The sequence below is a fragment of the Rhinopithecus bieti genome, unplaced genomic scaffold, assembly GCF_001698545.2.
Source record: "Rhinopithecus bieti isolate Rb0 unplaced genomic scaffold, ASM169854v2 scaffold_19939, whole genome shotgun sequence".
NCBI lineage: Eukaryota > Metazoa > Chordata > Mammalia > Primates > Cercopithecidae > Rhinopithecus > Rhinopithecus bieti.
The window spans coordinates 1,165,884-1,192,766 of NW_016810019.1; the positions used below are offsets into that span (position 1 = coordinate 1,165,884).

Genomic DNA, 26,883 nt, shown 5'->3' on the forward strand with positions numbered 1-26,883 from the left:
GCTGTGGGTTTGTCATAAATAGCTCTTATTATTTTGAGATACATTCCATCAATACCGAATTTATTGAGCGTTTTTAGCATGACGGGCTGTTGATTTTCGTCAAAGGCCTTTTCTGCATCTATTGAGATAATCATGTGGTTTTTGTCTTTGGTTCTGTTTATATGCTGGATTACGTTTATTGATTTGTGTATGTTGAACCAGCCTTGCATCCCCAGGATGAAGCCCACTTGATCATCCTCCTTTAATTTTAAAAAATTTCCTCGAAATCCCTACCTTAGTGAATGAGGCATTCCTCTGTTATAGAGACATTTCTACCAAGTGTACTTTCTACACTGTCCAAGGCTGCCTCTTATTAAGTACATACTGTGTGCCAGGCAGCATGATAAGTGCTGCGTATAAAGCATTTCATTTCATGACTAAAATAATCCTCTAAGATAGATATTAACTCCATTTCACAAATGAAGCAACTGAGATTCAGAGACCTGAGTCACATTGCTCCTGGCTAGAGATTTGAACCCAGCACTCTACCTCCCCCCGAGTCATTTCTTCCTCTTCCATCAGCTGTACCTGTTCCTCAGCCATAGATCATGGCAGCCCAGGTGAGACTGTTGGAGTTGTCCTTTGTTCCTTTTTCATCCCAGTCCTGGAATCAATTCCCAAACCTGGTTGATGCCATCTGAAACTCTCTGTGTCTGTTCCCCATAGAGGTCAGGTCCTTATGTAGTTTCTGAATCAGGTTCCAGTTCACCCCACCCAACCCTGCCTCTAGCCACTATCCACACTGCTGCCAGGTATGCTGGAGTGCTAGAGACCTGGTTGTATCATTGTTTCCTGTTTCAGGAAAAGCCCCAGCTGATTGGCATGACATGCCCAGCCTCATGTCATGGTGGCTGTTCCCGAACCCAAGGGCTTCAGCGAGCCCCCACATTGCTGGGGTTTCCTTGAAGGGGCCCTGTTGGCGCACATATCCGGGTCTCTGTCAGGAACGCCCTTGTCCCTTGAGGTCTTCTTCCGTGTTTGCCCTTCAGTACTCAGCCCAAGTGTTACCGCTTCCTCTCCCTCAAACCCCCCACCCTACGTACCCTTCTGTCGTCTCTACACTGTGTGCCGCCATCTTGCCTAGCACCTATTTTAAGGCATTCATTTAACATTTAAATTTTATTTAGTTATTTTGAATTGGCTATATATTCATGCGGTACAAATTTCAAATGCTATAAAAGTACACATGGAAGACCTTATGTCCCCCAGTCCCTGTCTTCTGACTGGAGGCAATCGTTATTACCAGTTGTTTATGTCTCCCATTCAAGGCCATATATATATGTCTATATAATATATAATATATACATATATTTTACATATACACAAATATATGAAACTCTGAATGTGAAAGTATTATTGTTCCTATTTTTGGCTACCTAGTATTTCATTGTATGGATACATCAAAAATTTATTTAAGCAGTTCCCTGTTACTCAACATTTAGGTTGTTTCCAATTTTTGCTTATACAACCATGTAATGAATAATCTTGAGCATATGTCATTGTGCACACATGCCAGCCTGTTTGTGGGATAGATGTGTAAACTGCTGGTCAGAGAGTACATACTGATTACATTTAACAAAGATATTGCCTCATTAACTGGCACCTAAAGTGACAGTGTATTTTTTGTCAGTTTCCTTGTTGCCTCTCCCAGCAAGCGTCCTGATGGTCAGGATACAGACAGGGCAAAGAAGCCTCACTCACCTTTGTGTCCCCAACAGCACAGGGCTCCAGGCCAGCACAGGCCCAAACCAGCCTGCCTGGGTCCAGTCTTGTTTCTTATGCAGTCTACTCTGTACAATGGGAAAAGTGAGCACATGTGCACACACGTGTGTGTGTGTGTAAGGTGTCACTCTCCACTTTCAGTGGCTCCCATAGCACCTGAAATAACATCCAAGCTCCTTGCCATGACTTTCTTGGCCTGAAATGGCCCTGCCTTGTCCATCTCTTCCACTTCTTGGATGGCTTCACATATTCCTGGACTCTCTATATTCTGGCCACCTGGCCTCTTTTCTGTTCCTCAGATGCCAATCTCTTTCCTGACTCTTGGCCTTGCACCAGCTCATCCCTTTGCCCAGAAGATTCTTGCCTCACTTTTTGGAATGGCTAGCTCATTTTCACTTTCAGGTCTCAGCTTACATGTTACTTTGGGCAAGAGGCCTTTCTGTATCCTCCCCTCCCAATTAAAAGGTTCTCCCCCAACCTCAGTCCTGCCTCTGTCATCCTCTTTCTCTTCCTGGTAACACTCTTCATGGTGTGTGATGATCTCTTTCATTTGCTTGATTGTTTTCTTGCTTGCTATTTGTTTCCCCGGCTAGAATGTACGTTATTGGAAGGTAGGACCCTTGTCTGCTTGGTTCATCAGGGTACCCTTATCTCCCTTAGACAGTGCCAGACACTTAGTCATCTAGAAGACATACTATAAATATTTATTGAATGACAAATGAATGGATTTTCATTGAATACATGTATGCCTGGCGGAAGGCAAAAGGTTCTAAACAGAATGTGTCAATTAACACATAGTATTCTTATCCTCCTGTATGCAGTAGCTGAATGCCTCTCAAACTTTCAGATGTGGTTACATCACCTGGGGATCTTATCAAAAACCAGATTCCAGGTCAGGCACAGTGGCTTACGCCTATAATCACAGCACTTTGGGAGACCACAGCAGGAGGATTGCTTGAGCTCTCGAGATCAGCCTGGGCAACATAGTGAGATCCTGTCTCTAGCCAGGCATGATGGTGCATGCCCTGTAGTCCCAGCTACTTGGGAGACTGAAGTGGGAGGATCACCTGAGGCCTGGAGGTCAAGGCTGCAGTGAGCCGAGATCATACCACTACACTCCAGTCTGGGTGACAGAGTGAGACCCTGTCTCAAAATAAAATAAAAAACAGATTCCTGGGTGGGACCTGAGATTCAGAATTTCTATCCAGCCCTCAGGCAGTGTGGATGCTGGAACAGTCAGACACTAGAGATGAGATAGCTCTCTGCCCTTGGGAACAGAAGACATCCCCTGCTGTGAGTAATTAACCTGTCAGGGGAACTGTGCTGAAATGCCTGTTGCCTTGTGTGGAATGTGATGACATCTGTTTTCACCATCCCTGTATTTGGAGACAGCAGTGCAGACTCTCTTGGTGAAACTTCTCCATGGGAGTGCAAGGCTCCTTTGGGATGGTGAATAAGGCCATAGGTTTTCCTTGAGCTTTGATCTTGCTGCACACTGATCTTGTCACAACTTGTTTGGCATCATCAGCTGAGGACCTGGAGCAATTGGCCCTTTTCTGTCCTTCTTCATGGTGTCAGCAGTTGCTTCATGTTGAGGAGGGCTGCTAGGAACAGAGGTGAGGGAGCGAAGAGGAAATGGGGTTGAGAGAGGACTTTGCAAGCCAGCATTGCCACACCAGCAGAAATAAGGCTGCAGATAATGCTCACAATGTACTTGACAGCAGCCATTCTGACATCCTAGCAAACCCTGCATTTCCAGTTCTTGCTTGAGATCTCCTCTGGATCTATTCCTGTCTCCATACTGTGAAAAAGGTGATTGCCTATTTCTCTTTGGGTTCCTGCCCCTGAGCACTGAGTGAAATGATTTTTGGTCTATCAATTTGTTGTAGAGCCAAGGAAGCCCTTGGGCATTACATAAATGAAAGAAATTACTCTATTTATTGTTAGGAGAAGTCAAGCCTCACCAATCTCATTTCATCTAACTGAAAGTAGGTGCAGTTGAACGATTATTTTGTTGATGGTATCTGGCTTTGATAATGTACAATTCTGCAGAAGTTTCCATTGGAGTGAGAAGAAGCTAAATGAAGAAGCCATTTTGATATCTTCATTTTGATACCTTAAACTGGGGAAGAAGAACAACAACAAAAAGTGGAAGTCAATAGCATGTTTGAAGGGTTTCACCAAGAATGAAATATACAGGCACTTAATTATATATTTGATTCAGGGCAATCATAGCCCAGTAAAGAGTGTCATTGTATAAGATGTTGTGCTTCATAACACTCATCAATGAAAGGAAAAGTTGACAGGTTACTACTGTGTGACTTTGGGAGTCATACCCATCCTTCCTGAGCCTCAGTTTTCTTACCAATAACACACAGCTAATACTATCATATAGGGTTGGTGTGACAACTAAAATGAGAGGGAAAATATAAAGACCTACCCTGTGGCTGCCCTCAGCTATCTGCATCAAGTTTAATAAACAGTAGTTTTTACTTTGCCCTAATGCAATGAGTTCTTTTTTAAAAAAAATTAAATTTTAAGTGAGTAGTTCTTTAGCCTCTTCCAAATGGTGCTTTTGAAGATTTTTTAAAAATATTTTTTGAAGAGATGATTCCTTCCTGCAAGACTCAGAGAATGTGTTTAAATTTTTTCTTTTTTTTTGTAAAGGGACGGTACCTAAGCCAAGCTTCAGGTGTCATATTTGCTGTGAATCCAATACTTGCTTCACAGCTACGTGATCACTCAAAGGTACTGATGAGGTTACCAAGAGCTCACCATGCTGCTGTGAAGATTTACTATCCCTTGGAGTGAGGGTGCTTAGGGGGGTCCCACATGACGCAGGCACAGGGCTGCAGCAGGGGCTTTCGTAGACACCTGGAAAACAGAAATCCTCTGAATTTTATTCTGCTTCTCGCTATGTGTCTGCTTCCTCATCCATCCCTCTCTACACCAGCCTGCTCTGCTTCACAGGCTCATGTGGTGGGTGAAGAATTGTCCACACGCACTCCCAAATATGAACATGACAGGTTCAACCACCTGAAAGGTGCAGCCCTGCCCCCGCACCCAGCTCTCCCTGCTTGTACCAGATGCTTTCTCCCGGCTCAGTCTTTCCTGTGGTTACCCACAGTGTGGGGCACACATCACCAAATGCTGCTGAGGCCACCCTGCTGGAGGGGTGGAGGGACTGTTAGGAGCAGTCATTCTGATCTGGGCTGCACTCTCCAAAAAGAAGTGCTGATTCTAAGAATATAGACGGTGGAAGTTACTACAAATGTAGACTTTTTGGCTGGGCCTGGTGGCTCACACCTGTAATCCCAGCACTTTGGGAGGCTGAGGTGAGTGGATCATCTGAGGTCAGGAGTTCGAGACCAGCCTGGCCAACATGGTGAAACGCCATCTCTACTAAAAATACAAAAATGAGCTGGGGGTGGTGGCGCACACCTGTAATCCTAGCTGCTTGGGGGGGCTGAGACAGGAGAATCACTTGAACCCGGAGGTGGAGGCTGCAGTGAGCCGAGATCGCACCATTGCACTCCAGCCTGGGCAACAAGAATGAAAAAAAACTCCTTCTCAAAACAAAACAACAAACAAAAAACCAAATAGAGACATTTCTTGATTGTGTAGGTAGGTGTTTTTTTTTGTTGTGTTTTTGTTTTTGTTTTCTTTGCTGTTTATTTTTTAGATAGATTCTCACTCTGTTGCCCAGGCTGGAGTGCAGTGGCGCCATCTCAGCTCACTACAACCTCCACCTCCCAGGTTCAAGCGATTCCTGTGCCTCAGTCTCCCAAGTAGCTGGGACTACAGGCATGTGCCACCAGGCCTGGCTAATTTGTGTATTTTTGATAGAGATGGGGTCACCATGTTGGCCAGGCTGGTCTCAAACTCCTGGCCTCAAGTGATCCACCCACCTCGGCCTCCCAAAGTGTTGGGATTATAGGAGTGAGCCACCACACCTGGCCTGATCGTGTAGGTTTTTTATCTGCTTTGTGAATTATACACTTGGAATTTCACTGCTTTGATAACCATAGCAAAAAAGAAATAATAGATGTGATGATCTATTAATACCAACATTGTTATTATTATTAAATTATTAAATTTAAGACATATATATTTTGAAGAGTGTGATGGGAAAGTAGATAAACATGACCAACTGCATGGAGTTCTATGGTCTTGGTAGGTTTGCAGACCTTTACCAAGAGCCTCTTGGATAGCATGTGCAGCAGGTCACAAGAGTGCCATGAGACATAGTCGCTTTCTGCTCAAGAACTGTCTTAAGGGCTTGAAGGAGTCAGGAGTCAGGAAGAGATTGAGGAAGACGGATTTCTGCCTTCAGACCGCCTTTTTACTGGAAACTGCAACATCAACTCTTCCCCGGGTCTCCAGCCTGCCTGTCTGCCTGCCTGTCTGCCTGCCTGTCCTGCACCTTTTAGGCTTGCCAGCCCCACAATTGTGTGAGCCAATTTCTTAAAACAAATCTCTCTATCTATATATGCACACACACACACACACACACACACACACACACACACACCCTATTGGTTCTATTTCTCTGGAGAACCCCCGACTAATACAGATTTTGCTTGGATCAAGGCCATCTGGCTAGGCAAGCTGAGAGAAGAGATACCTGGAAGACACGTCAGTGGAGAAACTGCTCTGGTTAGTTCAGCTGGTGGGTGTGGGGCCCTAGGAGAGCAGCAGGCCTCTGAGCACTTGTCCTCAAAGCAGGAGACCTGGAAGGCCAGTGTTCGTTCTTTTGGGTTCACACGAGCTAAGGAGAATGTTGGGAAAGAGGCTGTCACACCACTGAGAGCCACAGTGACACTTCACCCTGAGCAATTCTATACCCGTCTACAGGTCTTTGACTTCTAGGGTTTGGGCGAGTCTGGGATGCTTTGGGGTTTAGACCTTCCTTGAGAATTGTTAATATCCTACTGTGGAGAATTAAAAAGTGCAGGAAAATAACTTTACATTAAAACATTATGAGTTAAAGAAATTTTCCAGTCTCTAATTTTAATAGCCCACGGAGTATTAAGATGCTTCTTTGATTAATGTCCTTAAACTGAAACTATAAATTTCTCCAAAATTTTTAAAGCTCCAATTAAGTTGGTTTGTAGTTTTAACACTACTTTTTAAAAAATAGCTTTATTGAACTATATATACCATAAAATTCTCCATTCTTTTTATTTCGTAAGATTCACCCATTGTAAGTGATTCCATTACTTTTAGTACATTTATATATTTAGAACATAATTATGCCAATTTGTAATCAGTCCTCATTCCCACTTCTGGCTCCAGGTAACTACTAGTCTACTTTCTGTCTCTGTAGTTTCCCTTTCCTAGAACTTTCAATTAAATGGAATCATGAAGTATGGAGTCATTTGTGCGTGAGTTCTTTCACTTAGCATAATGTTTTTGATGTTCAGCCATGTTGTTGCACGGATCAGAAGTTCATTTATCTTTATTGCTGGGTGATATTCCATTGTGTGGATATACCACATTTTGTTTCTCCACTCACCATCTGATGGATGTTTGTATTGTTTCCAGTGTTTAGTGATTGTAAATAATGCTGCTGTGAGCATTTGCATGTAAGTCTTTTGTGGAGCCATGTTTTCATTTCTCTTGGTTAAATACCTGGGATAGAAATTGCTCAGTTGTATAGTGTGTATGTATTTAACTTTTTAAGAAACTACCCAACTGTTTTCCAGAGCAGTGGCACCGTATTACATTCCCATCAGCAACGTAGGAGAGTTCTAATTTTCTGATATCATCAGCAACACTTGGTATGGTCAGTCTTTTTTTTTTGAGACAGTTTCACTCCATTGCCCAGGTTGGAGTACAGGGGCATGATCTTGGCTCCCTGCAACCTCTGTCTCCTGGGTTCAAGTGATTCTCCTGCCTCAGCCTCCCAAGTAGCTGGGATGACAGGTGTGTGCCACCATGCCCAGCTAATTTTTGTATTATTATTATTATTATTATTATTATTATTATTATTATTTTTGAGACAGAGTCTTCCACCGTCACCCAGGCTGGAGTGCAATTGTGCGATCTTGGCTCACTACAGCTTTCACCTCCAGGGTTCAAGCAGTTCTCCTGCCTCAGCCTCCCGAGTAGCTGAGATTACAGGTGCCTGCCACCAAACCCAGCTGATTTTTTTTTTTTTTGTATTTTAGTAGAGATGGGGTTTCACCATGTTGGTCAGGCTGATCTCGAACTCCTGACCTCGTGATCTGCCCACCTTGGCCTCCCAAAGTGCTGGGATTACAGGCGTGAGCCACTGCGCCCTCCCTAATTTTTGTATTTTTAGTAGAGATGGGGTTTCGCCATGTCGGCCAGGCTGGTCTCGAACTCCTGACCCCCAAGTGATCTGCCCACCTTGGCCTCCCAAACTGCTGGGATTACAAGTGTGAGCCACCATGCCCAGCCTTGTCAGTCTTTTTTATCATAGCCATTATAGTTGGTATGTAGAAGTATCTTGTTAAGACTTTGGTTTGCATTTTGTTAATAACAATTAATGATGTTGAACAGCTTTTCATGTGTTTATTAGACAGTCACATTTTTCTTTGATAAAGTGACTGTTCAAATCTAATACCCATTTTTAAATAGGGTTGTTTGTCATTTATTGATTTGTAAGCGTTGGTTTTGTGATTTTCTTATTTTGTTGAGGTAGCAGACTTCACTTGGGGAAGGGATAGAGTTTTTTTTTTTTTTTTTTTTGGTTTTCATATCCTTCCTCTTATTTTTGATTTTGGAACTAGTACAGCGGAACTAATTCTCCAACCCAAGTAAAATTAGTTTTGCCAAGTATTCATTGAAATAGTTCATGGAGTAGAAGAGCAAGAGTACCAGGTGAGGGGTGCTCATGCCTGGGACTCTGGCGTTGCCCTGGGCTGTGAGAATGCACTGAACCCTCTGCCAGGGGTGTTTCCAACTTGAAGATTGTCTTCCAGTAGGGTTTTCTAACCACCTATTCTGCCCAGTGTCTGGAGAGTGGTTTTTTTTTTTTTTTATTTTCATTTATTTTTAGTTAGTAAATGCCTTTTGAATCCCTGTAGCAGTATATTAGCTGTGGTGAGAAATGCCCTATAATGTAAGACATAGTCTTTGTCCTTGAAAGAAGAGTGCATAGGCAAACATAGAGCAATGCAATGAGATACGTGACTAAGTGCAGGGTGAATGGTTATACTGCAGTGCCGGGAAGAGTTTGCTGGAGGCAGTTGAGTAATCCCTCAAAAATCATTATTGGATTAAGGGTCAGTCACCTGGGTAGGCTTCCCAGTGCCAGTCTACAAAAGGCACTAAGGCAAAGGGAAAAAAATGGCATTTAAATTTAAATTTAATTTAATTTCATTATTTTTTCCCAAGATGGAGTTTTGCTCTTGTCACCCAGGCTGGAGTGCAGTGGCGCGATCTTGGCTCACCGCAACCTCTGCCTCCCAGGTTCAAGCGATTCTCCTGCCTCAGCCTCCTGAGTAGCTGGAATTACAGGCATGTACCACCACACCCAGCTAATTTTGTATTTTTAGTAGAGACGGGATTTCTCCATGTTGCTCAGGCTGGTCTTGAACTCCCGACCTCAGTGATCCACCCACCTCGGCCTCCCAAAGTGCTGGGATTACAGGTGTGAGCCACCGCGCCTGCCTGCAGAAAATGTTTTAACAGGATCCCCCTCATAAAAAGTGTTGTGTGTTTGAATGAGACACTTGCAGCACAAGGGGCCTGGAAGGGGCTTCCTCTAAGAGCTGGTGAATTATTGCTTCCAGTTTACTGCTGCACATTTGTTTTGTTGAGTGGGGAACATGAACTTGACGTCAGAGATAAAATGAGTGGGGCCAGTGAGTGGGACCCCACTTGTCCCGGGCGCCCCTCCCCTCTTTGGTGGGTTACTGAGAAGGTGGCACTACAGAGAGTGGATGCTGCCTGAAAGCTGAGGAAAGGGGCGTTCTGAGAGCTGGAAGGGTCCTGTAGGACCTCTTGGAAAAAGTGGGTTGGTCTTCAACAGGGCCCAGAAGAGGGGTAGGATTTAAATAATTGAAAAGAAGACATGGGAGGCTCTGTGATGTAAAGTCCTCCTCAAGGAACCACTGGTTCTGCAAGATAAACTGTGTGGCTTGAGTTGACCTCCTAGGGCAAAGTTAGAATGGTTTAAGAATGTCTGAAATTCTACAAATACTTTTCTTCATCAGCAGTAAGTGTCAGTTGCATCTTTCCCTTCATATCTCAAGTGGTGACAGCCACAAATGACAGAGCTCTGGGGTCAGTCAAGGCAGACAGCTTGCTGGAGTGTTGAAAAGGACCCTGTTGAGAGGAGCCCAAATGGCCGCCTTAGATGGCATGGGAAGAACTGCAAAAGTTGATTTAGCTAGTAATGCTGTCAAGACAGCTCTGTGTGTGATGGAGTCAGGGGCATGCTATGGTAAACAGAGTCAGCTGAGGAGAGGATGCCTTGAAGGGTGCCCAGCCGCTGGTTTGGTGCTTACATTTGATGGTGGTGGGAGCGCATGTTCTCTTGTTATATAACTGAGCCCTGATGGTGCAAGGGTCAGGGCTGGCTGCAGCTATAATTTACTAGATGAGCAAGGATGCAATAATCTCCTTGGAGAAGGACGTTTGCGTATGACACGTAGACATGCTTCTCCCATCTTTCATGGTGGGAGGGGCTACAAACTCTGGATTTGGATCACTGGTGTTTCAAATCCCTTTCTCACCTCCCTTTCTCCTCCCTTTCTCACCTCTCAGCGTTCAGAGGTGAGAGCTCATGGACATGATGATTGTGAGGCTCTCTCAGAGTAGTCTGCCATCTTGGGAGATGATTTGAGGGAGAGGTCACACTGGTGGAATGAATAGGTAACTCTTGACTTGGGACCCAGAAGTCAGACAACAGAGCCTTGCAAAGTTACTGCTCTGGCTAGACTTTTAAAAGATCCCTAGAAGTGACAACAATTGTCTATCTTCATTTTTTTCTATTTCAAAAGGAAAAGTTCCTTAACTAATTTGATGTCATTCTGGTGAAAGTAAAGTAATGCTCCTTAAGGATTTTTTTGGTCAATGGAAAAGGTAGTTTGAAGAGGCTGCCCCATCAGACTACAGAAAGCTGGAGACATGCAGAAATGGGTGTGTGGGCACAATCCTTAGCTGGCTATGTGCTATGTGGCTGTGGGCTCCTCACTTAACTCTTTGAAGCCCCAGTTTCTTTATCTGTATAATTGGGATAACAGAAGTACCCATCTCAGAAGGTTGTTGACCTAAACAGGGCTTTGTTTAAAATGAGGACTCAATAAATATGAGAATCCTGTTTGATCAGAACTTATTATGGTGAACGACTGTCCATTTACGTTTTTCCTTGAACAAAGATTTATTGAGTGCCAGCTATATACCAGAGATGCTCTCTGGGTCTATGCTATGCAGTATGGTAGCCATTAGCCACATGTGGCTGCTTAAATTTACATAAAACTAAAAAAAAATGAAAAATGCAGTTTTGATGTGGTTTGGCTGTGTCCCCGCTAAAATCTCAACTTGAATTGTATCTCCCAGAATTCCCATGTGTTATGGAAGGGAACTGGGGGAAGCACTTGAATCATGGGGGATGGTCTTTCCTGTACTATTCTGGTGATGGTGAATAAGTCTCACAAGATCTGATGGGTTTATCAGGGGTTTCCACTTTTGCGTCTTCATCATTTTTCTCTTGCCGCCACCATGTAAGAAGTGCTTTTCACCTCCCGCCATGATTCTGAGGCCTCCCCAGCCATGTGGAACTGTAAGTCCCATTAAACCTCTTTTTCTTCCCAGTCTCGGGTATGTCTTTATCAGCAGCTTGAAAACAGACTAATACAGTTTCCTCAGTTGTCCTAGCCACATTTCAAGCCATGTGTGGCTGACTGGTAGCTACCATATTGGACAGGCAACATAGAACATTTCCATCATTGCAGAAAGTTCTACTGGACAGCATTAATGGATATAGCAATGGGCAAATCAGTCACTTATGTGAGATCCAAACATGGATTTTTGAGCAACCCCAACTTGTGAGTGTGTTTCATTTTCTCCTGGGAATGTGTTGATAGCCTCCACATTGGGCTATGGACGTTTCAAAACTAACTAGTAGAGGTTTAACAAGGTCTGGGTGCTGCTTTCTGGATTTATTAGTAAGGACTCTATTATTCATGAGAAGAAGACGTGCTGTGGGAAGTTTCCTAAATTCTTTATTAGACACAGGGACTGAGCAACGAGATAAATGACAGTGCCCCTCCCTGCTCCACCCGCCTTCCCTCAGGTTTATTACAGGACTTTAGGTAGCAGATGGCACAGACCTGGGGTCTGTGGGGTGATTCCAGGGCAGGAATTCTGGCTTTGCTCAGAGGTAGCGTCTTCCTTAACCCTCTCAGCCATCCTCTGGGGGAGATAAGAAAGACATTTTCCCTCCTCAAAGCACCAAGAAGCGAAGGGTCTTAGTAGATGGCCCAGGAAGGTGGTGAGGGGAAGGAAGTAGATGCCAGGCCTCTTTGTCCTGCAGGAACCTTCGAGAGCACCTAGCAGCTAGCTCCTGAGGACCTGGGCCAGGGCGAGGAATTTTGACTTCCGAGTAAGGTGCTTTCTGCCCGACTGCCAACATGCTGTGCACTTCCATGGGCAATGGGCTTTCCGACTTTATTCCTCCTCTCTCCACTCCCTTGTCGTTTCCTTCGGTGGAGGGGAGAGGCTACGTAAATACTAAAGCATGAAACCTCAACTGATACATACTGGTTTGCTAATTATTATTGCTTTTTTTTTTTTTTTTTTTTCCTTCTAGTCCCATTAATGTTATGAAAGCCACATCCATCTGTGTGAGCGATCTTTAGGGAACTGGGACTACTAGGTTCCAGCTTGTGGAGCTTGGAGGGAGAGGTGAGTGTGCGTTTGTGAGGGTGTGAGTGCACACACACTACAGTGTGCTGCCCACAGAATGTCTCTTGACTGTAGTCAAGGGCAAAGTAATGATTTTAGAGTACTTGTTATTTAAATGTGTCCCTGGCAGACTCTTCTCATCTCCCACATGAATATGAATAATCAAAAGTGGGTGGTGGAAAATGAGATGTGTTCCTTTTCTCTGTCTCTTCTCCCTTTCCAACAGAACCGGGACATCAGAGGAAGAAAATCAGCAGGCAGAACAATATTGGGGAAAAAACAATGCCACGTGGTTCTGTTCAGCTGAGCTTCTGCTCCCTCCAGCACCCCCACATGACACATTTGTTTACCCCCACGATGCTGCTCTTGGAGAGTCCCAGGGGACAGGTTTAAGCCCTTGGGGATGCAGCCTATCTAACTTAATATGCACAGCCGTTCACATCCAGGGCACAGAGGCAGCCTGGCTTTTCCCAAAGGCCCACGGGGACCACAATGCTGCATTTGTCTGTGGAACTGAGATTTAGCTGCAGGTTCTTGCCTGAATGCAGCGGGCCTCCAGCCACAGCCTGCCGGCATGGGGGATTCCAGGAGGGATGTGCTTCATGAGCCGGCATTTGCTCTTCTTTCCAGTCCCCATACCCAGCCAAGATTATAGATAGATGTGCTCATCACATACAGGTGCTGGGGAAGCCAGTGGGACATCACTGGCTACATCTACCAATGGGATTTTCCAACTTCAGTGTTTATCGGTTTTTCAAACAAATTCATCATCTGTATTCCTTACTCATTTACTGAGTAGCTACAATGTGTAAGGCAACATTGTCGGTCATGGGGAGTTAGAAAAGGTCAAATGCATATAAGATATGGTATGTACTCTGAGATAACTCATAATCTATCCAGAACCTACTCATCACATTTGGAAAGAAGAGAAACTAGCATTCTGTGGAGTACTTACTCTGTGCCAGATCTGGAGCGAGGCATAGTACAAGTGTTACTCATTTACATCTCATGGCCAACCTCCAATGTGGACATTTAGCATCTCCATCTTACAAGTGAGAAATTTCACTGTAGAGAGGTTAAATATCACATGTCATTGATTCTGTGACATGCATTATTTTCACATTTGAACACCTGAAATATATATGTCTTAAAAGGGCTTTTCTTTCTTGATAGTAAGATAACTGTAGGTCTTTGCAGTGGTGTCTTAGATCCTGTGAAATATGGTATTTTGGCAAGTGTACACAGCTAAGAGCAAGTGGAATCAGAATTCTACTTAAGTTTGCCTGACTCCAAAGCTTGTGTGTTTTCCAGTATAACGTGGTCCAGTATCAATGGTCTCTATGAACAAAGGCCATATCATTTTTATTGACAAAGTATAAAAAGGGGGAAAGGGTGACTGAACTGGAACTTGCATCATCTAATTCCATAACTGAGGAGGCAATAGCCTGGGGACTGCATGTATCCCACAGGATATTAAAAAATTGAGAAAATGTTATTTCATGATCTTTACTTCTCTGTTGATTACAACTTATTTTTGGGAAACAGGATAGTCACATGGCATTAGAGTGACATCCAATAGCTTTTTTTTTTTTTGAAATGGAGTTTCACTCTTGTTGCCCAGGCTGGAGTGCAATGGCACAATCTCAGCTCACTGCAACTGCCACTTCCTGGGTTCAAGCGATTCTCCTGCCTCAGCCTCCTGAGTAGCTGGGATTACAGGCATGTGCCACCATGCCCAGCTAATTTTTGTATTTTTAGTAGAGATGAGGTTTCACCATGTTGGCCAGGCTGGTCTTGAACTGCTGACATCAGGTGATCCACCTGCCTCAGCCTTCCAGAGTGCTGGGATTACAGGCGTGAGCCACTGCATTTGGCCTATAACTTATTTTTGAAGAGGCCAAAATAAATGGCAAACTCTCGTACGGATAAGATATGAAAGGCGAGTGTGATGTATTCCTCCATCTGTTCTGGTGTGCTCCAGGCTAAGTGTGGTGCTGTTACCAACAGGGATTATTTAGGGGATGTGACCAGTGGCCTCTTTACTGTCCTCGAGGGCCTTGATAGGAGACACAGGCCGACTCCCTCTCCTACATAACTGAGTTCTGGGAGAAGTCCCCAAGAGCAGGCGCATGTGTGTTTATTATTGTCACAATGCCCTGTGGCCAGCACTTGCAGAGACGAAGCAAGGTCTGTTGAATTCCATGGATTCAGAAAGCTGGGGCAAGGGCTCCATAGCGGGGAAATAGCCAATCCTGCTGCTGGCTTTCACACACGATAGGCTTGATCTGCCTGGCTCCCACATGCTTAAACACATTTGGTTCCATAATGGGCTTTGACTAAGTCATTTTCCTGAGCAGCTGATGTGAAAAGCAGAGAAGTGGAAGGGAGATTGGTTAGGGGCCTTGGTATCTCAGATGGGAGGCTGTGGGGAATAGTGGAAAGAGAGCACCACTGGTAATCAGAACACCCAGGACAGGCCTGGAGCTCCCTGTCTCCTAACACCCAGGGAAAACTGGGTCTCAGAGGAAGTGAGTGGCTTATCCGGGTTGTCACAGATGATCACTGACAGCTAAGTCAGGACCAAACCCAGGTCTCTGGAGAGTGTGCCTATTACCTTATCAGGTTGTTTAATCACTGGGGAACTGTGTTTTTCCAGCAATGAAGAAAACGAGGCGGTTGACTTCTTAGAAGTGTCTGAAGGAAATAACCTAAAATAGCAACAATGAAAACACCTACATGCATAATAGTGTTCAGTGAAGCCTTATTTATGATTACTGAAACACTAGAAACAACCATAAATGTTCCCCAGTAGGAGAACAGTTAGGTAAATATGATAAATATAATTGATAAAATACTAAATAGCTGTTAGAATTATGTGTAGGAAGACTGTAGCAATATAGGAAATTTTCTTATGATATAGGTAAAGAAAAAGGACACAGAAGCATTTGTATATTATGATGATAGCCTTGTTTAAAATACACACACACGTACACACACACGCACACACACATACATGCCTAGAAAATTAAAGTCTGGTAAGAAGCCCAAATCCTAATGATGTTTGTTATCAAATAATGGGATTATGAATTTTTTTCTTCTCTAAATTTCTTGTTTTAAAAAATATCACCATGAAAATGTATTTTTCAAAAGAAAGAGACAATAAGATGGGAAAAAATGGTTTGGTTGGGGTGACTCTCCAGTTCTTATATTCTGTGATCCTTTGGCTCTGGACTGGCTGTTCCCAGCTGGAGGTACATGTTTTCATAGGGTAAAATGAGTTTAGCCTTGGCCAAAGGAAAAAGGCAGTCTTCTAGGAAGTGGAAGTGGTTGAATAAAGGTCTAGAGACTCTCCTGTTGTTTAGGAGAATAATTGGACATGACTCTGAATTGGGGGAGAAACCATAGACTCTTGGCTGCAGGGTAATTTATTTGTATTTCTAACCTTGTGTGCCCAAAATCCAAACATGGCAGAAATAGCTGGAACGGTCCTATCATTTTTCTCTGCCTCCTGAATTTGCCCCAGGGTGGGAAGTGAAGTTCTTGTTGGCTTCATTCAGCCTTCCAAAGAAAATGTACAATTGCAACGTTTCCATTTTTTATTTCCCCTTTTCTTTGCAGGCAGGTTTCTTTTCAGTCAGACCTGCGTTAGGTTAAATGGTTAGCAGTTTTAGAACCCTGGGCCTGAGAAAATTCATCACCATCTGCTTGAATCTCTTTATGGGCTGCATGTGTGGTGGTGTGCAGCCAAGAGGGTGTTGGCCAGAGAGCCTGGACAGGCGGTTCTTGTCCTGACACCATACTAATTAGCTGTGTGACCTTGGGCAAGTGACTTCACCCTGCTAGACTTTCATTTCCTTACCTATATAACGCAGGCACCAGAGTCCATTTTTAAGAGTTCCTTTTAGCTCCCGCCTTTTATGTTTATTCTACTAACTCACTTTAAAAGCTTGGTATTGACTTAGCCAAATTATTTAATTTGGTAAATATTTTTATGTGCTGTTTTATTACAACTGCTGTCATATGGTTGGTTCACTTGGCTTCTGCTATTGCTTCTTTTTTTTTTTTTTTTTTGAAATCAGTTACACAAATATACATAGCTCTCCTTTATACCAGGAAGCATTCTTCCTTTTATCTGCAAAGGAGATGTATTCCAGGGCAAACTAGCATGGCTTATTGTGGGTTAGTGGGACGGCTGCTTGCCAGTAGTGTGTGTGTGTATGTGTACGTGTGTGTATGTGTGCATGTGTGTGTGTGTGTGCCCATGGGTGTGTATGCACACCTGCCCAGTGTGTCATGCCTTGTTTTTACCCCTCTTTAATGGCACTGCTGAGAACACATCTGCATGAATAACTGCTAATACCAACTGTCAAGCTTGCAATTCCATGGGGTGGGTATAATTTTCTAGCACAAATTTATCAGCACAGTGGGCGTTTGGGGTTAGCGTCTTCTGCAGATGCCTCATGAAGCAGGTTGTGGTCCACTGCACCAAGGAAAGATGTAGTTTTGCCAAAGAAGAAGTACTGCGTCGTCAACAGCAGATCAAGGGGATATCCATCCCAAGCAACTGCAGGTCAGAAATTGTATCACGGACAGTTCACAGGAGGCCACAGGGAGGGAGGTGATTGAGAATGTCACCCTGTCACACTTGAGTCATTGGCAGGTACAGCCACTTTTTATGTGGGTGCCTGCCACTGACAGGCTCCCTCAGCATGTAGTCACCCTTCTTCAAAGGTAGAGGATGTGACATGAATAATCTCTGTGGGTGGAAAGCCTGTTGTTACTGGTTATAACCCTGACGGAAGAATTAGTGGACCTCACCAGGCCAGTATAAATGTAAAACCCAGAGAGGGTCTTGAAAGGAAAAGAAATCTGTTTACTTTCCTTCTCTCATCTTTTCTCTCTATTATCTTCTAACTCAGATCAAAACTTCATGCCATATGGCAATAAAAAGAAGCCACTATATCATCATCTTGTACCTTCCAAAGAAGTTACATAACCAAAGCATCCCAGGCTCAGCAGAGAATGAAGGAGCCAGTGGAGACTTGCCTGTATCCACATGGGACATTTTTGGGTCACCCTAGATCAGAGGTGGCACCCATCTGCCCTAGCAGTAACTTTACTCTTGGTGTAAATTTGTCAAATTTGGTCTTTGACAGTCATTTTAAATGAGAAGTGTTCCTAAGATCCAACCTAGGCTGAGTCATTTCTTTTATTTCTAGAGAATTCTGCTGGTTCCTCCCTACAGAGGAGATATTTGGTATGATGACAGTTTCCTGTGTCAGCTGGGTGTTGGATGACCCAGGTTTCCTTATAAATTTGCTGATAGTGCACATGGATCTTTGTCCTCTTTCCTTAAAACATTTTTAGGGAGACAGGAAACCTTAGTAGGATTCTCATTCCTGATACTAACTCACTTTATGACCTTACAGGGGTCCCTCAGCTTCACTGGGCTCAATTCTCCTTCTAAGACAAGGGGTTTGTTACAGTGGTTCTCAAGCTTGGCTGTGAGTTAGGAATACCTGGGAAAGTGTCGAACATCCTGAAGCCCAGGCCGCACCCCAGACCAGTTACATCAGAGTCTCTGAGGGTAGGAACTAGGCATATGTATGTTTTAAAGCCACTCAATGTTAAGAAGCACTTGTTTACAGCAGTGCTGCTTACATTTTAATGTGCATGTGAATCACCCAGGCATCTGTTAAAATGCAGATTCTGATTCTGTAGGTCTAGGGTGGAGCCCGAGATTCTGCATGTCTAGCAAGCTTCCAGGGCATACTGATGCTGCTGGTTCACAGACCAAGATTTGAGCCACAAGATTTAGAATCCAAGCTTTAGATCAAGCTTGTCCAACCCCTGCCCGTGGGATGCATGTGGCCCGGGACAGGTTTCAATGCAGCCCAACACACAATAAACTTTCTTAAAACATTACGAACATTTTTTGCTTTTTTTTTTTTCAGCTCATCAGCTATCGTTAGTGTTAATGTATTTTGTGTGTGGCCCAAGACAATTCTTCTTCCAATATGGCCCAGGGAAGCCGAAAGATTGGACACCCTGCTTTAGATGATCAGTTAATGATAGTACAAAGCATAGTAATTGTTTGCAAAAATGTGGCACAAGAAATATACTATAAGAATGAGCACAGAAGAAGGAACAATTATATCTGGCAGAAGAAATCAGGTGTGGCTGCACAGAGGAGGTAGCATTTGAGAGTCTTGAATGACGAGGAAGGTAGTAGTCAAGGAAGCTTCTGTTTCTTCAGAGAAACAGAACCAAAAGGACACACACACACATACACACACACACACACACACACACACACACACACACAGAAAGAGGAAGAGAGGGTGCAGGGAAGCCCTGCAGGGTAGACCTGGCCAGTGGGCTAGAGACCTAGAGAAGAGTTAATGTTGCAGTTCAAGTCCAAAGCAATCTGCTGGTGGAATTCCTCCTCTTCAGAAGAAATTGGTCTGTTTCTCATAAAGCCTTCAACTGATTGGATGAGGCCCAGCACATTATACAGGCTGTCTGCTTTGCTTAGCATCTACTGATATAAATGTTAATCTCATCTAAAAAGTACTTTCACAGAAGCATCTGGAAAAGTGTGTGACCCAATATCTGACTATTGTGGCATAGCCAAGTTGACATATTGAAATTATCCATCACAGTGAGGGAAAGAGTACTCCAGTTTCTCCTGACCTCTGAGAACTGTACAACTACAGCTGGACAGGGAGGAGCTTGTGGTCCCAGGGAGCAAGAATGATTTCCGGACACTGGTGACATTCCAACAAGTCTTTGTTCTCTGGTAAGGATAGAAGAGCAGGACTTCACAGGCCCTAGCATGGATGCTGGCTCAGCTGTGGTCTCCCTGCCTACTGCCTTATGCCCTTACTCGTGCTGGGGGCACTGGAATCTAGATGGGCGTCTGGAGCCTTCCAGTTGCCTGGCTGTGTGTCCAGAGGAAATGGATTTACAGGGAAGAGAGCATGGAAAATCAGGTCTGCAGGAAAAGCCATGTGTGGCACTGTGGAGCAGGCACTCTGCCTCACTCTCTTGTGATCTGAGTCATTTGGGAAAGGGGAGAATGACTGGGGGTGAAATCACCCAAACATCTGCAGGCCAGCAGAGTAGCTTTTTCTGACCCTGACTTACAGGGAGAACAAATTTTATACTAAGATCCAGTATGTATGTATAGATGGTTTGTTTTTTGTTGTATGTTGTTCGTAAAGCCAGTGATTAAGTTTGAGGTTTGGCAGATAGGATTTGTTTAAATTCCAGCAGATAGAACTAGAAAAGACTCATGATTTCACTGACCTCAGGACCCTGCTGGATAGATAATATATTTATCTTTGTATTTATATACTGAATCATAATTAATATTATATATAGTATACATATATAGCATATATATACTATATCAGTGTTAAAAATATTTACAGATAACCTACATATGTATGAATATAAATAAAAATGAACATAAGGTTTATGACCTGATGCTTACCCTTGTTTCATTGGCTTGTGAAATGCTATCGTATTTTCTTTCTTTCATTTCATTAACAAGAAAATGAAAAGCTGGCTGTGACCCACTGAACTGATTTCATGATGCTTAATGGATGGATAACTGTGGGTAAAGAAAAGACCCACACCCTGGTGACGTGGAAAGAGCTTGTGATCTGGAGCAGTCCTGTCAATAGAAGTTTCCAAGACAATGAAAATATTCTGTTTTGCGCTGTCCAACACGGTAGCCACCGGCCCCGTATGGCTACTGAGCATGTGAACTGAGGTCAGTGTGAATGAGGAGCTGGATTTTAAATTGTCTTTCATTTTAATTAATTTGTGGCTCCTGTGTTGGACAGCACAGATCTGGGATGCTGCCCTGTGCCTAACTCGCTAATTGGCAGTGAGACCCTTTTTTCCAAGTGCAGCATCTGTAAACTGGGAGGCCAGACTCAGTCACTTCCCCAGGGGCTGACAGCCTCACCCTTCTGCATTCCAGTGGTCTGGAAGGCCAGGCTTTGGGCTTCCAGCTGGGCATGGAGTTAATTAAGTACCCTGGGCGGTGTCACAGATAATGTGCTTTGCATTTTTAAATGCTCTTGAAGAAGCCCTGTCCTTCTTTCCTTTCGGTTGCTTAATTGCTCACCTGTATGCCTTGACAGTTTGAAAAGAGAGCCGCTCTCTAAATAGTGAAATCTTAGCAGCTCCTCTTTGCTGACTTGCTGAGCTCTGGGATGGCATTTGCAACCTGAACAGGAGATGCTTCACTTTTATCTCTCTGTTGCTTTCTTCTCAAGGATAAGAAAGTTCTCAGCAGAGAGGTGGAATGTTCCGAACGAAGATGACAGTGGGAGTTTGGTGCATAGGTTAACCATCGGGTTGAGTTTGGTTTGTTTTTGTTGTTTGTTGTTTGTAAAGTCAGTAATTCTATTGGAGGTTTGGTGGGTAGGATTTGTTTACATTCCAGCAGCTGGAACTAGAAAGGACCTATGATTTCACTGACCTCAGGACCCTGCTGGGAAAATTAAGGAGCCCAGGAAAGGATGGGGGAGGGGTGATTTCTTCCTCACTGTCAGCAAGAAGAAAAGTAATGATAGTCAACCTTGACGGAGGAGGTGGGTTTGGCAGTGTATCACTTGGCTTATTTGACTTCTCAGAAAGCGGTTCGTTCTCCCAGGTGCTCACAGTTGACCTGACTGAAGATGAATTGGGTGTGAGGCTCACAGCCCACTGATTTGTGCTGAGCCCAGAAGTGATCTGAGACGTTCTGACAATTCCTTGTGGCTCTGATGGGTGGGGTACAAATAGGGGCAGAAATCCTAGGAAGAACCCTAATTTATGACACTCACAGATTGGGAACAAAAGTGTCCATCCCCTGATTAGAATGAAGCGGTCCCAGGTTGCCAGGACCTTGTTTGCTTCTTATTATCTCTGTATAGAGATAATGAGGGGCATTTTAAAAAACAGTGCAATAGCATTGAAGACACGCTATATCAGATCCTTCCCCACCCCTGACATAAATGCAATCCCATGGTATTTGCCATGTGCCAAGCATCTCACTTAATTCTTACCACTACAGTCTGAGGGAGTGACTCTTCATTTGCAGATGGAGAAACCGAGAGGTTAAGGACCTTGCCCAGCGTTACACAGCTAGGAGCTGGTGGTGTCAGAGCTTGACTCCCAGCATTTGTGCTGTTGTGCTGCTGTGCTGCCTCTCAAATTGAGGCCTGACCAGCTGGAGGTGGCCTGCTGTGCCCCAGGGTATTGGTGACTCATTGCACCATGCTTGGTACACATGGTGTGTACCAAGAAAAAGCTGAGCCTGGGGTGAGGTGGGATGGTGGAGAAGGAGCCTCCTTTCTCTCTGAAGTCAGAGGAAAGGAGATCATGTGAAGGAGAGTGAACCCTGGTACACACCAGCTTAAGGGAAAAATACCAGCACACCACTTCCAGATGCAGCTGACGGCAGACAGCCACGGAGGCAACCGGGCAATGTGGGGGCAGAGTGGAAGGTATGAGCTGACAGTGGGTGTAAAAACAAGTGGATGTAAAAACTTAGTCAAGCGGCTTGGACTAAGCTGACTGAGGCCACGGTGATGGTGACAAGGCTGCACTGGAGGAATCCCAGCTGTGGTAGCTGACTTGGAAGCCTCAGCACATTTCAGATAGCACTGGAGCTAGGCCAGTGTGTGGGGCTGGGCCTGTAAAGGCTGGATGCCTCCCTTCCCCTTCAAACCCAGCGTCCCCTCTTCTCCCTAGCAGCTCTGGCTCAATGACACTACAAAGAGGGCCAAGGGCTGCTCCTGATCAAGAGAGCAGCGTACTTACTGAGGACCCACCATGTACAAGATACCCCACCAAGGGCTGTGAAGGAGACTGCAAATACGGTAAGGTAGACTCTGGGCTTCTAGGGAGTCAGTGTGGAAGGTTAAAAGTAGACAGTACACACACTCATAACCCATGCCAATGGACAAAGATACATCTTAGACAGTCTTGTACTACTGTAACAGAACAGCACAGGCCAGATAATTGATAACAAACAGAAATGTATTTTTCACAGTTCTGGAGGACTGGAGTCCAGCACCAAGTGCCAGCATCTAGTGTATGCTGAAGGCCTTCTTGAGGTGTCCTCACATGGCAGAACAGGGCAAAAATTGGCAAACTCTGTGTTCTCACACGGTAGAAGGGCAGAAGAGAGTGGACCCACTCCTGCAAACCCTTTTAAAAAATGTTATTTTAAGTTCTGGAATATGTGTGCAGGACGTGCAGATTTGTTACATAGGTAAATGTGTGCCACAGTGGTTTGCTGCACCTATCAACCCATCACCTAGGTATTAATATGCATTAGATATATATCCTGCATGCATTAGATGTTTATCCTGATGCTCCCCCTCCCCCAGCACCCCCGACAGGCCCCAGTATGTGTTGTTCCCCTCCCTGTGTCCATGTGTTCTCATTATTCAGCTCCCACTTACAACAGAACATGGGGTGTTTGGTTTTCTGTTCACAGGAACAGAAGTTTGCTGAGGATGATGGCTTCCAGCTCCCTCCATGTTTCTGCAAAGGATATGATCTTGATCCTTTTTATGGCTGCATAATATTCCATGGTATATGTGTACCACATTTTCTTTATCCAGTCTATCATTGATGGGCATTTGGGTCGATTCCATGTCTTTGCTATTGTGAATAGTGTGGCAGTAAACATATGCATGCATGTATCTTTATAACAGTGATTTATATTCTTTTGGGTGTATACCTAGTAATGGGATTGCTGGGCCAAATGGTATTTGTGGCTGTAGATTCTTGAGGAATTGCCACAGTGTCTTCCACAATGGTTGAACTAATTTACATTCCCATCAACAGCGTAAAAGTGTTCCTATGTCTCCACAGCCTTGCTAGCATCTGTTGTTTCTTGACTTTCTATTTTTATTTTTATTTTTTGAGATGAAGTCTCACAGTGTCTCCCAAGCTGGAGTGCAGTGGTGCAGTCTCGGCTCACTGTAACCTCCGTCTCCTGAGTTCAAGTGATTCTCCTGCCTCAGCCTCCCGAGTAGCTGGGATTACAGGCACACACCACCATGCCCAGTTAATTTTTATATTTTTGGTAGAGATGGGGTTTTACCATGTTGGCCAGGCTGATCTTGAACTCCTGACTTCAGGTGATCTGCCCACCTCAGCCTCCCAAAGTGCTGGGATTACAGGCGTGAGCCACCGTGCCTGTAATGAGCCTCTTGACTTTTTAATAATCACCATTCTGACTGGCAGGAGATGGTATCTCATTGTGGTTTCAATTTGCATTTCTCTAATGATCAGTGATGTTGAGCTTTTTTTTCATGTTTGTTGGCTGCATAAATGTCCTCTTTTGAGAAGTGTCTGTTTATGTCCTTTGCCTACTTTTTGATGGGGTTGTTTTTTTCTTGTAAATTTAAGTTCCTTATGGGTTCTGGATATTAAACCTTTTGTCAGATGGGTAGATTGCAAAAATTTTTTCCCATTATGTAGGTTGTCTTTTTGCTCCGATGATAGTTTCTTTTGCTGTGTAGAAGCTCGTTAGTTTAATTAGATCCCATTTGTCAAATTTTGCTTTCGTTGCAATTGCTTTTGTCAGTTTCATCATAAAATCTTTGCCCATGCCTATGTCCTGAATGGTATTGCTTAGATTTTCTTCTAGGGTTTTTTATGGTTTTGGGTTTTATATTTAAGTCTTTAATCCATCTTGAGTTAATTTTTGTATAAGGTGTAAGGAAGGGTCCAGTTTCAGTTTTCTGCATATGGCTAGCCAGTTTCCCCAGCACCATTTATAAAATAGGGAATCCTTTCCCTATTGCTTTTTTTGGTCAGGTTTGTTGAAGATTAGATGGTTGGAAATGTGTGGTCTTATTTCCGAGATCTCTATTCTGTTCCATTGGTCTATGTGTCTATTTTGGTACCAGTACCACTGCAAGCCGTTTTGATAGTGGCATTAATCCGTTCATCAGAGCAGAGCCCTTGTGGCCCTGGCACCTACCATTAGACCTCACCTCCCAACACTGTTGCGTTGTGGATTGAATTTCCGAAATGTGTATTTTGGAGGGGACACAAACATTCAAACCACAGCAAGATAGGACAAAATCTCTGGATCCTTTCTGCATGTGCCTTTCTTCTTGCTGTCCACCTGCCTTTGATAAACAAACACAGGCATTATCTATTAGTTACCATCCTGGCTGTTCTTCAGGCTTCTCTTCTCACTATTCCATCGTCACTTCTTACAATAAATCATGCCCCAAATTCTCTTCATCCCCCTCTCACTTATTATTATTATTTTTTTGCTCAAGGGGAAATGGAGTCTTTTTGCTGGCTGCCTTAGTGACAATACCACTGCACAAAGCCCTTTCATATCATCTTATTTTTGTCCCAACAACCCTATAATGCAGGTATTAGTACCATTTTGTAGAAGAGGAAAATGGGGCTTAGAGAGTTTAGGTCACATGTTGAAGGTCACACAGATAGTACAGGAAGGGCTCTGGGACTGAAGTCAAGGTCAGTGTGACTCCTCCACCATGCGAGATCACCTGATGAGTTCAGCGGAGAACATTATTGATTACCTCTTCATTTCAAAGGGGTTTGGAAATAGTTTGTAAAACATTGTATAATACAGGCCGGGTGTGGGGGCTCATGCTTGTAATCCCAGCACTTTGGGAGGCCAAGATGGGTGGATCACGAGGTCAGGGGTTCAAGACAAGCCTGCCAACATGGTGAAACCCTGTCTCTACTAAAAATACAAAAATTAGCTGGGCATGGTGGCAGGCGCCTGTAATCCCAGCTACTTGGGAGGCTGAGGCAGGAAAATCACTTGAACCAGGGAGGCAGAGGTTGCAGTGAGCTGAGATCGCACCACTGCACTCCAGCCTGGACAACAGAGCAAGACTCCGTCTCGAATAACAAGAACAAGAACAACAACAACAACAAAAAATCATTGTATAATACAAAGAGGGTTTAAAATTATAGATGAGGAAAACAGGGCTAAGGGACTAGGAAACAATACTTTTGCATTTTAATTGTCATTAGTTCAAATATGAGTTTTTGGATGAGGTGAGACTTCTGGGTTGATGAGAAGGGATGAAATAATCCTTTTGAGCCACTGACTCCAGTCAGAACCCCAGGCATCGCACTGGGACCTGTGCCGTTGGCTGGATAGAAAATGCTTCTTGATTTCAGCTGCAGGATGCCACTGGAACTGGCCAAGTGAATGATGAAGAGCACCCTGAGGCAAGCCAGTGGAAGCCCCAAGTTCATTTTCTTGCAAGAACAGGCCGACAGCCACTTTCAAAGAACATTTGTCATAGAGTCCAGTTTAGAACTGTGTTAAGGATGACTTGCTTACTCTGAATCACATCCAACTGCACAACTTTGTTACAGATGGTTGTTAGCACTTAGAGAGAAATACCTAGTCTCTGTCAATAATGAGTCGTGCTTTGGCACAGGAGAAGCAGCACTGAGTGGGGCATTATCCGACCATGTTCTAGTCCCAACTCCATCATCCCTGGGTGTGTGACATCACGGGATGAGTGTCTCTCAAAGTGTATCTGAGGACCACTTCAGGAGGACCCTGGATTGGGGGTAGCAGGGAGACTCTGGGTCCTGCCCCGGAATATTGGGTGCTCCTGGTGCTGTGGAGCCAAGCTTCTTTGTTAGCTCTCTGCTTATGGCAGGCTGATTTCTTATAATCCCCAAATGTGTATTGAGTGCCTGTTATCTATAGGGCACAGTTTGGGATATTGTAGAACTTTCTAGACACCTTTCCTCCATTTTAGACTCTGGAAAATTTCAGAAAGTCCAGGTCACCTCTCAAATCCCTGGCAGGTGCCCATTTGCTTCTGGCAAGGTCTGACTCAGGATCCGCAGGAAGGATTGTGTCTGGGAAGGTTAAGTTCCCTTTGCAGTTTGTTTTCACTTTCCATGTTGGGCAGATGTGGAGCTGCTCTGCTAGCTGTGGGCTGTGGGCAGCATTGCCCATTTGCTTCCTGTTTGTGAGAGAAAAGCCCCATCTTTGATTTTCCCAGGTGGGCCACTGAAATCACCTGAATGCTCTGAAACTGTCCCTGACTTCTTTGTTCAGGTGCCCCCGAGTTGGGGAGTGGCTTAGCTCAAAGCCTCCCGCAGGGCACCACAGTCTCTATGAGGTCTCTTGTTCTTATTTGAAAAGTTCATGTGAACTTTCTATTCTACTCAATAATGTCCCTGTGATTGTCTGAATAGGAAGGTTTTCATTCC

General features: G+C 44.2%; 1 protein-coding gene across 4 annotated transcripts in view; it reads left to right on the forward strand.

Annotated features, from left to right (window-relative positions):
* Positions 1–26,883, forward strand: part of GFOD1 (Gfo/Idh/MocA-like oxidoreductase domain containing 1) — a 125,102-nt gene that overhangs the window by 5,601 nt on the left and 92,618 nt on the right. The window contains exon 2 of one of the 4 annotated variants that reach the window (XM_017891128.1): positions 12,866–13,032. The exons of the other annotated variants lie outside the window; for them this stretch is intronic. Coding sequence (XP_017746617.1) covers positions 12,866–13,032 — 167 coding nt within the window. Of the gene's footprint in view, positions 1–12,865; positions 13,033–26,883 lie in introns of those variants that run through there. 4 annotated transcript variants of the gene reach the window in all.